Source organism: Hyposmocoma kahamanoa, unplaced genomic scaffold (genome assembly GCF_003589595.1).
Source record: "Hyposmocoma kahamanoa isolate Upper Pololo Valley unplaced genomic scaffold, ASM358959v1 89, whole genome shotgun sequence".
NCBI classification, from domain to species: domain Eukaryota; kingdom Metazoa; phylum Arthropoda; class Insecta; order Lepidoptera; family Cosmopterigidae; genus Hyposmocoma; species Hyposmocoma kahamanoa.
The window spans coordinates 4031633-4051881 of record NW_020654520.1 but is presented as its reverse complement, the minus strand read 5'-3'; the positions used below and the strand labels follow the sequence as shown (position 1 = coordinate 4051881).

The 20249-nt window shown below is 37.1% G+C and overlaps 1 protein-coding gene across 2 annotated transcripts in view; it reads right to left on the bottom strand.

Annotated features, from left to right (window-relative positions):
- Window positions 1-20249, bottom strand: part of LOC113236124 — a 221413-nt gene that overhangs the window by 121337 nt on the left and 79827 nt on the right. For both annotated transcript variants that reach the window (XM_026472121.1, XM_026472122.1), the window contains exon 4: window positions 2907-3057. In XM_026472121.1, coding sequence (XP_026327906.1) covers window positions 2907-3057 — 151 coding nt within the window. The remainder of the gene's footprint in view (window positions 1-2906; window positions 3058-20249) is intronic.

Below are 20249 nucleotides of genomic sequence, written 5' to 3'. Positions count from 1 at the left end.
GTATATACAATACTCACAAACCAGCATTATCAAAGTGCTGTGGTTAAAATGGACGTAGTCAAACAAAAAGGATCCAATACTCACTCAGTCACTTTCGTGATATGGCAGTTTGAAGTTTAAAAGTGTTTCTTACTCGTTTTTTTTTTTTTCAAAACTTATAATGACATGTAACTCCAGAGATATTTATTTTTATTTATTTATTTATTTAATTTCCTTAACAATATTCTTTGTGTTGGAAAAAAGAAAATACAATTACAATTAAAATCTAACATCATATCCAAATAACAAAACGAAAATAATATATATAAAAAATAATAATATTTATGTTTATATGTTGGATATGTTCTGCTGATCTAAGAGGTTAGACTTTAGGAACCATTTGGTACATATAACTCATTTTTTAATGATTTTGTGGATTGGATTCTTTTTGCTTAACTACGTCCAAATTTTCTTAAGTCAGTTTATTTACACGTTTTTAATAATGTAATTTGGTCCGGTATTTCCACAGAACCCTTATTTTAAAATGAAGAAAAAGGATTATTAATATTTTGAATTGTGCTGCTTACAAGGTAGTGGACTCTCATAGCTGACAAAAATTTTTTTTTTTTTTTTGTAAAAATATTATGTACAAAATTTGTTGTTTAAGATGTTACTAACATAGTCCTGCGAGGTAAGTATTTTAAAAACAACCTTCTATATGAATAACAATGACCAATAATGCGCTTTTAGTTTAGATTAACAATTTAATTCAAGGTTTTAATTAAAATTCTAAAAGTAGTTAAGCTTACAACCAAACGGAATAAGAATAAAGCATAACAATAGAATAATAATCATAAAGACAATACTTTAAACCGCCATTAGCATAAAAATTCAATTGCCGACCAGGAAAAACAAGAACTATATTAAAGAACAATAAAGATACTGTCAAAAAATGTGGGTTATATGCATTGACTTACAAATAAATGGACGACGGGTCTAATACAAAAACCACGGAAAAAATGTCCCAAGTCAACCTATTTAAACGTACTGACATGTAAAGGAATATGAAAAAGCTAAAACGTTGAATTTAAATTGTAATTTCATCGCAGTACTGTCTAATTTTGCTTGCTTCGCTGTCAGTCGAACAAACGAAGACTAAAGCGTGAATGACGCTCTGTATACGATTTTAACGCCCTATAAGTTCGGACACTTTTTAGCGCGGACCCGTCGTCCATATAATTGTAAGTCAATGGTTATATGCATTGTTATATGACGAGTTAGTGCTCAAGTGCTGATATTCGTAAAATCGATATGTTTCAAGGTCTTTGGATGTATTTCTTGAATGCTTCTTTTACGATAGATCCTATAATTTTATTATGCTTGTGTCCGCAACTCGATATACCTACTTAGTAATTTTATGCATTATTAGGCACTTTAAAAAAACCGAAATTATTTTTTCCTTGACTTGGATGTCTAGTCTACGACTTCTGCGAGTTTCAAAAAGTCACCACCATTAAATAGGAATTTTCCAACAATTATTCACAATTTTTTTTTTCATATCCATGATTGTTCTTCTATCACAGATAAAAGTTCTATAAATATAATGCCTTTTCATAGATCGTCTAACTTATTCTTTTATGGAATCATCACACTTGTAAACGTTGGTTCGGCTTGAGTTGGTTATAAAAAGCTTAATGTCCATGCAATTAGGGCGAAAAAGACGTTGCGCGTATCGCTACCCTTTGGATCTGAAGTTTATTCTGCACGGTTTAATAAATGGTTGCGTAGGCGTGTGAGGTACATGCGTAGAAATTTATTACACGAAATTTAATAATTTGCCTTTTAGAAGTAAAGCTAGTGTTTTGGAATCGCGACCACGTCAAGGAAAACGTAGTGCAGGTCGCGCTGCGGCAAAATGTACGGACGACCTGAGAAAGGTGGGCAGCGGCAGGATGCGGGCGACACAAGACTGGGAAAGTTGGCGTGCACAAGGGGAGGCTTATGTCCAGCAGTGGACGCGTGTAAGCTGATGATAGAAGAAAATATACTTATCTTACTGTAAAATAAACCCATGGTCCCGTGGAGTATTTACTACACGGGAGAGAATTGACATAGCTGATAGAACTAGCAAGCTGAAGTGGTAGTGGGCTGGCCATATCTGTTGAAGAACCGATAACCGTTGGCAGAAGCGAGTTCTTGAGTGAAGACCACGGCTCGGCAAACGTAGTGTAGGACACCCTCTGGCCGTATGGAGTGACGATTTGTGAAAGACTGCTGGCAGCAGTTGGGTGCAATAAGCTGAGCTAAAACCGGGCGAAATGGCGCGTACTGGGAGAGGCGTGTCCAGCAGCGGACTGCGATAGACTGATGATGATGATGATGATAATGGGAGAGAAAAATTCATTGAAATATCTCTGATAACAATCGAATGAAACAGTTTCTTTCCGTAGATGAATGTAGTAAAAAATTTAAATTTTGCGATTTCTTTTATCGAGTAAACTTTGGTCAATCGTGTTTCGACTCCACCGTTCACTAGTATCTTGTTTTCATTTTTATAAAAAAAAACAAGTAGAATTCATATTTTTAACCACTTTCAACGCGAATACTCTGACATTTGTGAACCGATTTCGATGATTCTTTGTTGCAAACCGAGTATCTCACTAGCTGTCCCATTCAAGGTCTCTAAAGGTGGTGTAAATTAGGAGATGAATACGGTTTATTTAATTTTTACACCCACTTTTCGTTAACCGGTTCATAAACATGGCAAAAGATATAAGATTTTTTATAAAAATTGTTATTAATGTCGAAAAATAGATTTTCCGTATGGTCGAAATACGTTAAAAACATTTCGTGTCGATGAGTATTGTGACATACGTAGTTACAATAATGGATTTAATTCGATTAATATACTGAGTAAAGTATTTTACCTTCGAGCAAGGGCTGTGGTTGTGACAACACTGAATCCCTGGAAGCTGCCCGTCGGACAGGCTTCGCCGGTCTCGCCAGGGATTTGAGCCCGCCGCTGAGGATTAGTTCTAAGGCTCTTCGACCTCCGGGCCCCGTCGCGCCTGCTCCCATCTGTTGACAATGGAAATTTCAAATAAAATTTTCTGACTCTATCCAATGAAGTATCTGCCCTATAACAAAAAGCAGTTTCTTTATTAATACCAATAGGGCTGGCACGGCAGGGCGCGGCTAGCGCGAGAGCGACATAAAGCGCGAGATCTCTGCAAGAATAGCATATCTCGCGCTTTATATCGCTCTCGTACAAGTTGCGCTTTTTCGTGCCATCCCTGCGACAGGGCGCGAATTGCGCGAGCAGCCAGGGCCCTTGAGTTGAAAATTGCATTTCATTAGCTGAAAAGTTACATTTTTGTGTGTAAAAGTTATATATACAAAAGTAAATAAATAAAATAAAACCTTAAAAATAAAAAAGTAAATACGCTCAAGAAAAATCAAGCTATAACCAATATAACTGATAGATTTAATTTTGTTTGCGCCATCTCTGAGTCACTTTATGGTCTAATCTGGGTGCGGTTGTAAACTATTTAGTATTTACATCATCAAACTTAAGAGATATGGTCTTGTCGGTGGAGCCTCTTCCAGTCATCCCTCCTACAAGCCAGCTCCTTGACCTCTTTATATGACACGACACCGGCCTTTTCCTTTATTTGGTCTATGTAACTGCGCCTAGGTCGACCTCTTCCCCTCTTCCCCTAGATCTTTCACTCCAAAAAGGTTTAAAGAGGTTGTTGTGTCGTATCAAATGTCCTATCGTTTAGGATTTACAATAACAAATATTTAATTTCCTCAAAAGTCACATATTACGCGAGAAAATCATATTACAAAACATTGGAATAACAGGTTATCTGACAACAGATTACAATAGCAATTATTGAAAAATCGCACAACAGTAATAATTCATTACTGACAAACAGCCGTTATAGCCATGTCTACTTTTGTCTGTCTGTCGCATAGTAGTTCCCTAAAGGATGGACTGATATCACCGCAGTTTTATTTTATTGAAGACTAATTCAATGTGGATGATTCTTTATCTAAGATATATCTGTTATATAGACATATCTGTTTGAGGAACATCTGTTCAGCCGTTCAAGGATCATCAGCTATGTTCCCAGTTAGTGTAATTAACTCAGTCATAAAATAAATATTTATTTTACGTTCACTTGTCGAATCGATTTGAAATTTGGTACAATATGGAAATATGATGACAATACAATAATATGGTAGTAACCCTGATCTGATGTTACGACCAGGAAATTTTGCGCAAACTACCCATTTCCTCAACTACTCACAGTAGAACGGTCGTGTTTGGGCTCATGTAATTGGTCTGGAAAACAAGTTTGTTTTCATTATTAATACAAAGATCAAACACATAAAAAAATGCATTTCGATCCGGCCGGATTAGAACCGACGTATTCTAGCAAACCGTGCCATACGCTATGCCAACTAACCACGGAACGAAACAGCGGACCTCACTAATTTGTCTAATAGTTTGTTTTATTCTGAAACTTTATTGGTTAACAGAGAACTGACAAATCACGACCCCCAATATTAGTATGTAGATCGTATTCACTGAAAGTAATTCTTGTCAGTCAAAGCTTGATTAATCAATGTCTCGAGTAGATACTAACTTTGTTTGTATGTAACTTTGACTGTAATCTCAGTTTTTCAACTAAAATCCATTAATGAGACAAACGTTTGTTCATCAAACGAGCTTGGCATTGCAAAGCAAACATTTGCTTCCCAATCATACAAAAACCAATGCGCACAAATTTAGTGTATTTAATACACGAGGGCACAAGAATAGTATAAACAATCATTATTTCATCTCTAGCATAATAACATCTAGTTATGAAAATGATGAAAACAAAAAATTCAATGAAAACAATTTTGAGTCAACAACGTATAAATTATACATTGTTATAGTATTATCTAAAGGAACATAACCTCAATTTCATTTTCATTCACTTTAACCAAAGTTAAAGAAGTCATGGTGTCGTGGCGAAGAAAAACTGGGCTTGCGGAGCACAATGCGAGAATTGTGGAGGCGTAGGATACGGCGAGTACTTGAATGGAGACCACCGAAGCGATGGATGGACGACATCAGACAACAAGGAATTTGGGACTGGATGAGTCGGGCACAAGATCGCCAAGAGTGAAAAAAAAGGGAACAGGCCTAGATACAAGTATGGCGCAGAAAAAGGCCGTCATGATGATGATGGTGACTGGGCATTACGAAAAACTATTTTCAGAGTCGAAATCACACCAGTACTTATAAAAAAAATAAATTCTAAGTACTTGACGCGCTCTTGTCAATTGCTACACGATTGTAGATGAAACTATATGTAACTCAGTCGTATTTTCGAGATGGTATCGTATTTTTGAGACATGAAGAGTCCAAAACATTTTTTCTATTATATCAAGTGACGGGATGAACAAGTCGTGTAGCTGGTGGTAAACGACACTCTTGTCAATAGCAATTGCAGTACCGCTCAGAGGTATAAATCGCAAAAATCTAAGGGACACTGCCACTGCGCCCGTCACAAACAAAGGTTTTAATTAAATTCTCAAAGCATGAGCTTATAAATGGAATAAGAACATCTTTCAATGACTGTGCTGCTACAAGAATATAACCATCTGGCAACACTGACTACTTAAAACTGCATAAGGTTCGCGTATTCTTTATTCCCGTTATTGCATTGTTAAAGATCAAAAACCAATTAAATTCAAATTCAATTATTACCTGTCAAAAATTAGACGCAAAAGGCAAATCGCCAAAATCTTGTGCAAATTACTTGATTATATAAACAAAACATGGTAGATCACGTGCTAGATATTTTTTGCGAGTTCGTTACCATTTTGACTTGACACTTATCAACAAAGGTTTGTAACCAGAATGTTAATGGGTGAATAATTATTATTCGGTTATCCGGATTTTGGTCATTAAGTGTTAAGGCTGAATCACGTTACACCGTGTCGGGTCCGGGCCGTCACAATGCCGTGTCGTTTCCACCGTGTGCCGGGTAGGTATTTTTTTTTCCATTTTTCTCTTGAGTGACAAGGTTGTGTTATTATACCATAATATAACATAATTTTTAAGAATAAAAATGTTACTAACACCTGTGGACTAAATAGTTGTCTGAAATAAATATATTATTATTATTATTATTATTGCAATTTTCATAACTTGAGTTGGCAGCTATTACAATAGGTCTTGATGACGAAGTATTCGAAACACAAATTGAAACTAGAAAAAGAAGATGGTGTGTAGATCCTGTCTGGAGAAAACGAGAATCTGAAGGAGAATATGCCACGCTCTACAAAGATGTAATTGACGATGAGAGCACTTTGCGCTTGCGCTGTCCGCTACACTATAGTCCAACGTTGACTGCCCTCCGGGTGCCCGGCGAGTGAATTCATGTTAGGACGTGTCGCGATCGGGCTGGGTTGAAACCGGGAAAAAATACTCGACGCCGTGCCCCGCATGACGTTCATACAAAAGCATTATACGTTCGACAGTGCCACGACCTACCCACGACCGGAGCACGGCCCGACCCCGGCACGGTGTAACATGAATAAGTCTATGATGTGCCATTACACGCAGGTTCGAGGCGCTTAGAATGTCTGACCAGTTTTGCTAATAATTCGCAAATTTATGTTCAACGCGCGTAAACAAGTTTGCTTTACACGGAAGGTCATTTTGTGGAAATTCAAAGATTTATTTAACACATGACTTACTGCACTTCAAGGAAGTTAAGTTACGCCTAGAGCGGATAATATATCTCTAAGAAATCCTGGAATTCATTAAAATAAGAAGCAAAAAAATCTGAACGAAATTGTTATAATTACTCATACAAAGATAGAACATGAAGAAAAATTCCTTCGATCTGAGTGGACTCGAACCAGCGCCTGTTGCCATGCCGGGGCAACCACTTTTAACCAAAACTACAGGCCGAGCAAGCAGATCTTACAAATTTCTTTATGTGTTTGTTAAAGATCTTTGTATCGTATTTAAACCGTTTTTTGCTGTCAGGCGGAACTGGAACTTAAATACGTACATATAATTCGTTAGTAGAACAGGTCATTGATGCGGTTAACTAGCCATATTACTGTTATAATAAAAAAGTTGTTTAGAGTACAAAAAATAAATGTTAGTAGAACAAAATGCACTCTCTTTTTGCAAATTTTCTTGTTTACGTTAAAAAATAGATCAACGAGGCGACAAACGTGTTTATTTATCAAGAAAGTTAAATCAAGACGACGACTTTGTATCTGGCTTGTTCAGAAGCAAAAAATATAGTAAATGGTAATTTAAATTACTCGGAAATCAAGTTTTACTGTTTGTCCCTTTCGTTCTTTAAGACATATGATGTTAACACGCAATTAACTTCAAGTGAAATCTGGTTTTGATTTACTTTAAAACATTTGAACGGAATTTGCGGTAAATAAGGTTGTTCTTGATTGAATTTTCATCAGTCGTCATTTTATAAAACTAGGCAGAATGTCTATTCCCTACCAAAGGTCAGCCGTCTTTATTTATTTTTTCATATTTATGTCATTTTTATAATACAAAAATCTGACACTTAGAAAAAATTCCTTCGATCCGGCCAGATTCGATCCGACGTCTTCTAGTAAGCCGTGCCAGACGCTGTGCTAAGTCACGGAACGAACCAGCAGACCTCACGAATTTTTCTATGTGCTTGTTTATCGGATCTTTGTATTTGGTTTTTCCAATGACTTTTTAACCGTAGCGCCATCTATGAGAAATCTATGACGGTACTTCGTCACCCAGTTAGGTAACTTTACAGCTACCAGCCCCGGCTAGAGATGTCGCTATTAACTGTATTTTACATTTGTATTGAATTGATATTCAATTATTTTTTTGTGAAATTACTCCACTAGTTTGTTATAATTATTAATACAAAGATCGAACACTTAGAAAAAATTCCTTCGATCCTGCCGGATTCAAACCAGCGTCTTCCAGCAAACCGTGCTACAAGCTATGCCAACTACGCCACGGAAAAAAACACCGGACCTTACGAATTTTTCTATGTGCTTGTTGTTGTTGTATGTTGTTTTTGGTTTTTAACGACTTTTTTACAGGCAGGTACTTTTACAGCTACCAGCAATTGACTAGAGATGTCGCTTTAATAATTGGCAGTTTTAAGTTATTATTGAATGTTTTAACAATTATAACAAACTAGTGGAGCAAGGAACTAAAATAATTTAATATCTTGGTGAAACATCGTGAAATAATATATATAATAGAAAGTCAACATTTGAATCTAATAAAATTAGTGATGATGAAATACAGTACATAAAGTAAAGAGAGTCATTTATAACGATTTTTTTGTGGAGTCAGAGCTACGAAATCTCGTCCACCGCAGAAAAGTGGTCTGCTTGTCGATTTTCCATCGAAAACATTTCAGAGAGTGTGCGCAAGAAGTTTTGAATGAAGTTAACCTTAACCTTCACTGTTCCTCCTTCAGTCGATTAGAAAGTCCGGAACACTCCAGCCTTATGTCATCACGAACCGCTTTGCTTCCTCGTTCCTAATAGGTACGGGAAAGGAATGGAATAAACTACCGGCAACTGTGTTCCGTGTCGGTTTTACCAATGCATAGTGCAGCATATGCGGCGCACATGAGCGCAGGGTCTTATGGGGCACTAAGCGTCACTCGCGACACCTCCAAAGAGCCTGCGACGCTCGCGGTGCAAGCGATATGAACGGGCTATTGCTTCCCAACATCATTTATTACACCCAAATTTCCGGTCACTGGGGAAATGTAACTGTAAGTATTCCATTTTGAACGAGTGCCTATTAAAGGGCGCCAGGGTATTGATTGCAACCGGTATTGATGGGCTAGCGTCGGTGTTGTCTGTGTTTCCTGAAAAGTAATGGAATATACTACCAGGGCCATTCAAGGTAGCGAAGGGAGAGTTGTATTTTTTATTGTTTTTTCAGCTCGAGTTGACTCGACTCGGTGTCTGACAGAGCAACCGCGAGTCGCGAGTAGAACTCGAACTGAGCGATCCACCGAGTTGGGCAAGATCGGTCGTCCGACCGCGACTCGAGTATGCTCCCAAAGGCGCCGACAGGAGGCGGACTGACCGAGTGAAAACGAGTAATCGATGCGCTGTACGAATGAAGTATTCGGCTCGGCGGCGGGTACCGAACCCACTTAGCTCGAGTTCACAAAAAAGTAGCTTATGGGAGTACCTAACTCGAGTCAAATAACTCGACTTTCAAGGTCCAAAAGAATAGGCATTCTTCGTCAGTCACATTATCACTGAACATCAGGTATTCTCCTTATAGTATCAACGGCATGTAGCCTAAAACTATGGGACATGTTTGCCCAAAAAGAGTGGTGAAAGGATTTGCCAATCGATTTAAGGTTCTTGCTGGTTGTTGCCTTGTGAAAGAGTTCGTCCAGGGAACTGCGTTTCGGCTTGGGAAGGGTGCTGGTGCAATTACATGGCACTTGTCAACTTATGATCTTTGTGATTTAAAGCTCTGGGCGACACTACAACTGCTATGACAGGCGTGTCCTTATCACTATGCATACGACTTGTCCGTCCCGTCACTTGATATCACAAAAAAAAGTACGGGGAGGCTCCTGTCGTTCACGTAGCTCGCATAGAGAATAGCAATATCTCTTTAATGTCGAAATCACCATCGAGTGAAATTGTAACCAAGCGTTTGTCCATATTACCTACATAAAAAAAGGTTTACCTACCCAGCAATACGGCGTATATGCGTAGTCGAAACAGTCCCCTGTTACGTAATTTATTTGCTTCCAGTTCGCAAATTAGCTATCAAACAGTTTACGCAACGAATCCTTTAAAGTTACATTCATGTGGCAGTTACATTACGTGTCTTGACTATAGCCCTGTTTTCATCTTGTTTAGGAGCTTCCCGCACTATTTATTATTCGTTTCCTGTACCTCTGGCGCACCCTGGGCAACAATCGGCGAGTGCCTTTATATGCCTTTATACATATACCAGAAACTCATAATACTATATGCCTTACTGGGACCACATTTATATAACAAAGCAAACAAGATAATTGGAATATATAAACTAAACACTAATAAATGTAAAAGCGCTCTTAAAAGATGGCTCCTGACTTTGTCTTATAACGAAACAGAAGACCTTTTGAGCGTCGCCTCATAAATAATATTTATTATGCATGTTGTTCAATCTAATTCGCGGTTTTGGCAATGCTGACTTGTTGGATACAACATTTATTATTATTATATTATTATTATTAATACTTAAAATATTTACAGTGGTATAATGATGATGGATCCAAGAAATTAAATTTCATAGGACTGTAAATGGTACAATGCCTTTATTATTTTTGAGATTCTTATTTGCAAGATTCAACTCATTACTATGTTTGTATCTGTGGATTGTGAAGCGACATTTCAATATTTCTCGTTGGTGCTAGTAGTGTTACAAATATCTTGTGTGAATTTTTTGAACTTGTATTTCTGAAATGTAAGAACCTGGTGGCCTGACGTACAGGCATTTTTTGCTTAGTTTAGGCATCAGTCTCCCAGAAAATTATCCCTACCAAAATGTAACGTGGAAACTATTCCTAGCCATAATATATATTTTGTAGAAGAGAAAAAATAAACCTTACGCCGATTGGCCTTCCTTTTCCCACCTCGATGGCAAGCATTACAGTGTATGCTATCGATACGACAAGAAGATCTTGTTTTTATTTTTATCCGTTTAACGCGGTAACTGTCAGACTGCGCTAGCGTCTTGAAACGTTTTTAAATCAGATAACAAATAGAATTGCACACATCTGCACTTTGCCCTGGCACTAATCACTAATCAAAGTGTAAACAGGGCATTAAGTGTCGAGTAATTAAAATGGTTATGTAACAAACACCATATTTATTACATAACAAAAGACTTCTTGTAGATAAATTTCCTGTTTAAATTGATTTGATGCAAATCACATTCGACTGGAATATTTCCAGTTACAACGAAAGTTGATTATCATGATCATCCTCAAACCATTATACAGCCCACTGCTGGGCATGTGTCTTCTCTAAGGTGATTTCATTTAGGTCATGATACTAAGTGACGGACCGAACAAGTCGTGCGCCTGACGGTGAGCGACACGCCTGTCCATAATAGTTGCAGTGCCACTCAGAGCTTTAAAACACAAAGATGATAAGTCTCATGTGCCTATAATTTTACCAGCACCCTTACCCTTCAAAACCGGAACGCAGTAATGCTCACAATAATGCTTGGCGCCAGAAATAGGTAAGATGGCAGTACTGGATGAACGCTTCAAGGAGTTCTACAGCTACAAAAAGGGCTGTAAACTTTAGACAGCTGGTCTTATCACGATATTGTTCACCTTTGGCCAGATGTAGTGCTTCTAAACATTCACAAAAGTATCGAGCTCTTTGGTATTCGCGATTGTTACACATAGGAAATGAAACTATTTTTCCGGATTTAAATCGCGTATATTTGTTTTTTCAAACAAACCAACAACGGCCCTTTGCTGCGAGAGGCCATTGAAATTAAAAAAAAAACATCATAACTTCAACAGGGAAGATGGTTTCTCCGTACCACCAGTTTGGAATCCAGTATTTCCTCTGATGAAAAATACTTAACAGACATAAGACTGCAGTTCTAATTAATATGTTTTAATTTATTCTAATTTCTATTATTAATAATAAATTTTAGTTAATAAAAATTCATTCCGTAAAATAATTTGTAAAACGTAAGGTAGCGTAAATTGGAAAGTTTCTTTGTAAAATTAAAAATAAGGTATTTAATTAATAACTTTTATAACTATAGTGAAAAAATAGGATGGTTTGCATTAAAATTAGACATAACTGGTTCATAACTGTACCACCTCAGTCAACCGTGGCCATGGAACCTGTAACGGGCCCGAAACGTTATTTTGTTTGAACAAATATACGCGATTTAAATCCAGAAATATAGATTCATTTCCTATTCACAAAACTACTTAGATGTAAAAATCACAGGTTCACGATGATGCCGCCAGACGGATTCCAATCATCGACTTCCAACGGAGAAGGAACCGTGATGCTGTTTGGAGTAGATCTTTGTACTAATTTAAACGGCTTACCTGCCGTAGCGCCACCAGTGAGAAAGTTATGAAACTGTCTTCGGTACACTACACAAGAACGGTAGTTACGGTGAGGCAACAGACGCTGGTTCGAGTCCACTCAGATGGAAGAAAAATTGTGTTTGGAATATTTACACAAAACCTACTAACCTACACCAATTCTAATTGAAAGAGGTGAGTACATGTATCTATATTTTCCACCGCCTAAAGCGATAATAAGTATACAAGGCAGTTTCTATGTTATTACCTTATTGTGATCTGATATTCAGACGGTATACGACATTTGTAATACTGTGACTTTTTGGGCAAAAATAGTCATTAGCAATGAATTTGTCATAATCATAAGGCTTTCATAAATCCATTCGGTGTTATTACATTTGACTAAGACGTATGAGACGCCAACTTCAAGGTTACATTGGTTGGTGAGAAATTAGCACGATACCTATCGAGTATTCTATGAAGTACCTACCACATAGTTACTAATTACAGGATAAACAACATACACAGTTGTCAAATTGTTGCAAAGAACGTTGTGTAATTATCAACTTCAAAACAGGCTAAAAAGAACTTAAAAAAGTTTCAGCCGCCTACATCGCCTATAAGGTAACCGCAACTTTTTTTTTTTTTTTCAATATATAGTATACACACACTTGGCCACAGTCTCACCTAATATTGTATGATGACATAGTATAATAAGACAAGAAGGGTAACTCCATACAAGCGTAAGAGTGCGGCTTGTATGTGTGCACGTTGCAAAGCATCGGGCCGTTCATTATAAAATCAAAGTGTTCGCTAGGTGTTTAAAAAATTAAATCAAATAATAAATGTGTCATAGTTGTGTGGCCGTTTGAACAAGAGCCCTCAAATTCAGAAAAAAACAAATAATATTCTCATAATCGAAATACCAATCTGCGATGCTGATATACAAGTACTGCATTTAAGGTTATTTCAACATCGCAAGAGAATACAATGCGCACGCCTTTTAAAAAAAATTATGTTCGCAATCTGTGGCTACAACCAGAGAGTTAGCATTTACGCGCCGAACAGGCGAGAGTTGCCCTACTTGCTCTTATTATACTATGGTGATTGATGATTGTAGATCTTACCCTTCAAAGCGCACAGTTATGCTGACATTACCGCTTGGCGGCAGAAATAGGTGAGTACTTCTCTGGACGAACTCGCACAACGTGTGTGACTCCCTCTAAAGATACCTACCTATTCACTCTAACCTTGAATAGTTCTGAATTGTACTTTCGAAAAACACAGATGCCAGTAGTGTATTCCATTCCTTTGCAGGACGCATTACGAAGCAAGAAGCAAAGCATTTCTTTTTTTTTTTGTGCAAACGTGTGGTATATCGACGACACTAGGATGGTATATGAACGACTTATCATATAACAGATAAACTCAGCTTCCTAGTCACACTTGAATTCCCTACACCTCGCCCACTCTAAATAATGACCTTACAGCTTACAAATAGCTAAGGCACGAATATATATTTTTTTAGAAGGATAAAAGAATCTACAAACTTCTGACAAAAAGTACAGCCTTGTCAACATAATTTTCGCGGTCGTTTTTTGCTGATAGTGAAATACGGAACTAATTCTTTCGTCACGCAGTTGAGCAGACTGGTTGCCATACCGTCCTGCTAGTGAACTGAATAGATGATAAAAATATCAGGAAGTAAGCCCACATTCTTTACGCAAATTGTATATCTACTTATTACACAGGTGAGGCCCTACAACAGTGAAAAAAAAACCTAAAATAGATATCGCTAGAGCTCACGTAAAACACACAAAGGATCTCCATGCTATTGTAAACTTGGTGTGTTATCTAACAACCCGTAATGGTGATCATTAGCCCTTATCCCTTTACTGTTCTATTATGAAATATAGCAATGTAAAGACCCGACGCTCAACGTAACTTACGTCACACATAAATAACTTCATCGTACCACGTTACAAAATATTCACAACTTCTATCTTCCTATATTGCCACTCTAAATAATGATCTCTGCTTACAAATGACTAGAGATAGAAGAAATATCGTTTGAGAGAGATTCTAGAACCTGTGGACGAAATGTAACCTTGTTTTTTTCCATTATACATGTTTGTTCAAAAAATCCTGCGACTTTTCGCATTTTTTTTTTTCGTTCTAAGGCTTGAAGAAATTGCTACTTAGAAAAAAGTTTAGTTTATTCTCTTGTATTTACATTATTGTTCGTTTTGTCATTGTAATATTGAGAATTTTTCATTTATTCATGATACGAAAATAAATAGAAAATGGCCTGGTCCAGGTCATTTAAGCTATAATACCATCTTTTCCATTACGAATCGTTAACTTGAGTTCACAATATAATAAACATTTGGCGTTGACATAACGAGTTCCTGGTTCAGAGGCATGCCTTGGGTTACGTAAATCCAAAATTATTGTTTCCGCAGGTCTAACGTAGTGTTGGCATCTCGCCCTGCCTCCGCACTAAACATTACACGTTTTCACTATTCAGTTGAAATTTAATTTATCTACGCTATTTACCGTTTTATTAGAGTCGACAAATTGTAATGAAATCTGTAGGTCGATTTTAATGCCGGCAAAAGAAAACCTCTGACCTATACGAATAGGTCAGGGGTTACCACCTTACCTTTATATTGTAATAAAGGTAGCTATTCGACTGAAACACTTTTAGAAACTGATTTTCTAAGGTCGACGAGAGCCTGTTTATTCCCCATTGAAATTTATTTTTATTGGATAATGAATTTTACATTGTAGAAGAATTGCTCCAGAAGATTTTGTATTTTGGCAATATTACTGTTATTGTTTTATTAAGTGACGGTCATATTATCCCATAATAACGTGAAATATTATAATTATTTCTATTCAAGATCTAGCTTTGATTTCGAACTGTACCAAAAATGTATATTTTAATGTTTTGATCGTAATTCGTAAATACTTCCGAGAGCGTCCGTTGATTTAGTTGAAAAGCGTGCCAAGAGTCTTAAAGATGACTTGGAATAGTAGAGGTGAAACTGCAGAGCCGTGAACCCGTAAAGTTGCCTGTTTATCGATATTCTACAGGATATATCACGGAGAGTGTGCGAGGGAATTGCACGTTTCAATTTCGCCTTCCCCTCTCCATCATAGGGGGACTAGACATAAGCTGTGGTTCCATGCTGAACGCTGTAACTTGGGCTTTTTCAAGGCAAGAATAAATAGGCATTATTTAGGTGTGCACGCTCCATCGTCGACCGCATCGTTACTTTCTATCAGGTAAGATGAAGGTCAAAAGCGCACATATTTTTTAATAAAAAAAAAGACGAGCACGTATAAAAAGATGGATATAATCGAGGGACAGGAAAACGTAAACTAGGAACGTAAAGAATCTCCACTTATTTTTCTGGAATGGCGGCGTGATATTAAATGTATGTGTCGTCAAAGAACTTGGCCCATTTAAGTGATGAATCGCAGATTATATAATTCGGAATATTGTTTGCACAATTTTGAACAAAATTTTGGCGGAATGCCCTGACGCTCAAACGCGTCGACTACGTTAAATAATGGAAATTACAATTCTAGATTTACCGCTTTCTCTTTCAGGCTTATTTTGTCGTCTGATAATTTATGTTTTGCTTCTTCTCACTTAAGAGCTAGGTCGGTGTAGTTCAGCGTCCTAACTTTCAATTCCTGATGCAATACGACATTAACATTTTTACTTATCTAAATAAGTTCATCTTGGCCTTTCTCTGTCTTTCTTTTCTTCGATCTTCCATTCTACAATGCGTCTTAGAAAACTATTGCGTCGTATTAGATGTACAAACATCTTTACCCTGCGGTTTTCTATTCATCTTCAATAAGCTTCTCTATTCCTGAACATTATGCGAATAAACAACACAGCATAAATACAAATTAAACTAACAGCCCAATAGAACTTTTCTACTTTTCTTTCGGACAAACACTGCCAGAGTTCGACCGAGTAAATAGTTAAGTATCCGCTCGAAGGCGGAATTGAGCCATTTGGAGCAGGTGAAATTTTCGGCGCAATTAATGTTAATTAGATGAAGTTAGTAGTTTTGAACTTTAGGTATGGATGATTAGTTTCAGATTACGTAAAACATAGACGGAAAGAAGCAACTAAATGTTATTTCGTTAAATATGAATATACTACGTCATCTTTGGTTAGCCGAGTCTAACGGACGGCACCCTTTTCACATTATATGTATAGTTTTAGTGTTCGCTTATAGAGTTCTTGGTTGGATTTCGATACACAACGAAACATTTGAGAAAATTTTATAACAAATATATGTACCTACATCAAACGGCACGGCGACCAACAGCTCTATTCCCAGTTAGTGAAGGAATCTGTCTCATCAATACAATGAATACTTATTATACTTCCACGTGTCCGATTGACTTGAAATTTGGTTAATATAGAAATCCAATGACATTACAATAATATGGTAACCTTGAGGGCAATCTGCAATCTAACTCCTCTACAATTTCCAAGATAACTATCATGCTCGGGCTCAGTTATTGGCTTACAGACGATGACGCATTGACTTTTGGGAATGCACTGTCGTATCAGACGTTTGGGGTGGAGTAAGAGGAACATCGGGCGAGCAGGGACTTGAAGCCTTAACTCATAATCTAAAGAGTTTTAGCCAATGATCGTTTGGTTTTAACACTATAGTTTCTCAGCCGATAAAACAGACAAACAAAATAGTTTAAACTATTTTAAAGAGATGTCGCTGTGACGCTCCAAATCCAAAAGGCGGTAAAAACAAATTTGACAGTTGTGAAATCTTGAGAACACGAGGTGGTCAATACTTTTATAAGAGATACGATGATTGTTCCTCTTATCCCATATTTTGGGGTAAGGAGAAACGTTAGCACAATTTGCACGTTTTCAGCAAATACATCGTAAGTATTGAATTTAGCGTAATGATTGTTAAAACGTGCAAAGCTGATAAACAAAGGCAAGTTTGTGTATTTCAAAATTCTTTAAGTCTTTATCTGTTCTTCTTAGAGTTCAAAACATTTTACTCAAAATAAAGTATGTTCCTCTTGCACCACCTACTGACTATAAGTATTTTACCTTATAATACTCACTCCTAGGTCTTGTAAGAACTATACTTAACGTCCACTTTTGAATGTATCGTTTAAGGTTAGGCCACACAGACAGAGTTAGCGGGAAAAGTATGCGGAAAGCGAATGCGTAACGGGGTGTGCCTAATGTGCATAGTTCGCAGTGGGACAGCAAAAGAAGCTACATTTTCTACATAGATTTCAAAGAAAGCACCATATCACTGTCAGGTACTGATCAAGAAAAATGTCTCCTTTTATTAGTGTTACGGAAGCAACGTAAAAGAAATTTCGGTCGCATTCATATTAAAACTTAATAAAAACACACTCAGGTGTTGTATAAAAATACAATGTGCAACCTAGGTAAAGCCCCGCTCCGGGACCGCGCCCCGCCGTTGCCGCTCTATGTGAACGGTTGCATAGAACTCACTCCGGACCTGAACCGCTCCTGTTGCGCCTGTTTGTCATAGCGTTTGGCCCCGGTCCGCGCTGCCCCGCCATCCGGTTTCAATGTGGAAGGGTGCATAGCACGCGAACATTACAAAAATTTCCGGACATGAAACGCTCCCGCTCCCGCCTCTATGTGGGCAGAGCATTACGGTCCAAATACACTACCGTATGAACTATATACACGTATATAATATATACAGTGTAGGTTATTAAAAAAAACTGTACCAATGTCTTGGACACCATGGCGATGGATTACCAGTTTGAAAGGAAACCTACACAATATCTTACCTCCCATTCTTCACGTTCAAGGCCAACATAATTCAAGTAATCGTCACTTATACTATACACTAACATTTTGTGTACTGCACTGTACACAAGTTTATGAAATTCTAAATTCTATATGTAATCAATTTAGTTATCAAATGGAAGTATTTTCGTACAGAAATTATTGGTGTCGAACAACAAAATTACATTTGCAGTTGATTGTAATGGTGTCTATATAAACGTATCGTACAAGTTAATAAAGCGTTTCTAATTCCATGTATATTTCCATCTGAACTAATATGTTTGTAGGAACTCACGGTAAAATACATTAGTTTACATTATAACTGTTTATACCGCATATGGGGTAATGGAATGTTGGATAAAAGATAACATGCACGTTTAGAGTTTAATCCACATTATAATAATTAAATGACAACCTCGGTAAGTAGCCCAACGGTTTGCACCGTAGGCGCTGGAATTGAAAAATTTACTTTTTTTTTAAATTGATTCTGGTTTAGTAGATGTTCGAGTTCGCATCGGAATGAATTCAGTTGCTCAAGTACGCATAGCACAGGGAATTCAGTAAAACAGTGTGGTTATCTGGAACATTATTATCATTATTTTAGATAATAATAATTTCCATTTTGTTAATATTCCTAACCTTTGTGAATAAAAAAATATTGGTGACAAGTGGTATTGTAACTCGCCAAGTTGAGAAATTTCGCCGTTACGTGCTCACTATTAGCACTGTTATAGTGAGCGCAATGTTCTTGTACACCCCTGTTGCTTATCACTCGCGGCACGTCATTTTTTAAAGAGAATTGACATATCTTTTGTTGTTTGTTGTAGTTGTAGTCACGTTCATGCAAATGAAGACTGGCTTACGAATATAATTACTAGTAAATGTATTTTCGCGAGACTTACCGAGGTTCTCTCGCATGTAAACTCAAATCTATTGCCGACTGTACTATACTAGACTGTGACGCAAAATGCATATAATCGTATCCTATTTTAGACAAATCGATGCAAAAAGTAATATCGTTTTTATTACACGACTCTATTTTTATAGTAATCAATTGATGTCTCTACAGCAAGTCTATTATTTATGAAGAAAAATAAATATCAATTTGAATTTCAGCAAAATGATTGAAATTTGGATATAGATTTAAATTTGTTATAAGGAAAATTACAAACATTCTAAGAACAGATAATATAAATTGCAAGTGAAAACGTGAAGCCAGGCGGACTAGCTTAAAACAGGACATAAATATTCATAGACGTATTCTATACATAGACATATTAATTTTATTATTAGATTACAACATTCAAGCGAATGTGGGTCGGGTTCCGACCTGGGGAAAGGTCGGTACAAGGAAGCCCTCAAAATACTCGAAGTCAAAAGGGATCCGGGATCAGGGACCAGCGTGTATGAAAAGACTGATAGAAGAAGTGATAGTTATAGGAAGTATATATTATATACAACCGCGAATGAAACACTTGAATTTCAGGAACTGATTTTTATCTCAAAAACACACGGCAAGACAACGCACGCCGTAGACAACCATCGAAATCATCAAGAACGTGAGATGCAACTGCATATTTATAGAACGCGATATGAAATAGGATTTGGCAGCAGAACTCCTCATGAAAGAGTTCGTCCAGGGAAGTACTGCCACCTTACCTATTTCTGCCGCCAAGCAGTCATATGAGCTGGATACTGGTGAAATTACAGGTAGTACATACCTACATCAAACTTGTCAACTTGACTCAGGGTGACGGTTTCAGTCACAGCGCCCCTTAGATCTTTGTAATTTAAAGCTGCACCAGTTATGGACAGGCGCGTCTCTTAACCACCAAGCAGACACACGACTTGCTCGTCCCGCACTTGGTATTACAAAAAAAGACATCAAAAGCCACATCAAGAATATTCTTAAAAAAGCTTGTAACAAGAACACAAAGATTCATAGAGGAAGCGACTGAGGTTGTTCATAACTGTAACACATTAAGGATCGTAATAAATATAGGTTCGTCGTCTCTGACTGCCTCATTGAGTGCTTCATTTAAATGTTACACCGTCATGAAACAACACATGCTAAAAGAAATAACAATACCTCTTCTCTAAGTATTTGTAATTAAATTTACACCCAAGCGCACAAGATGAGGTTTAAAAAAGCGCGATGCAAGCACTCTGTGCACTATTTATGCAATCGATTTCGAGTTATCCAATCGCAAATAAACTATTGATAAACAGATAAAATTTAGGCAAACATAATAACATAATCATAAGGCTGTAAAGTTGATAACATCTTATCTATTAAATTGCAATTTAATAGATAAGAT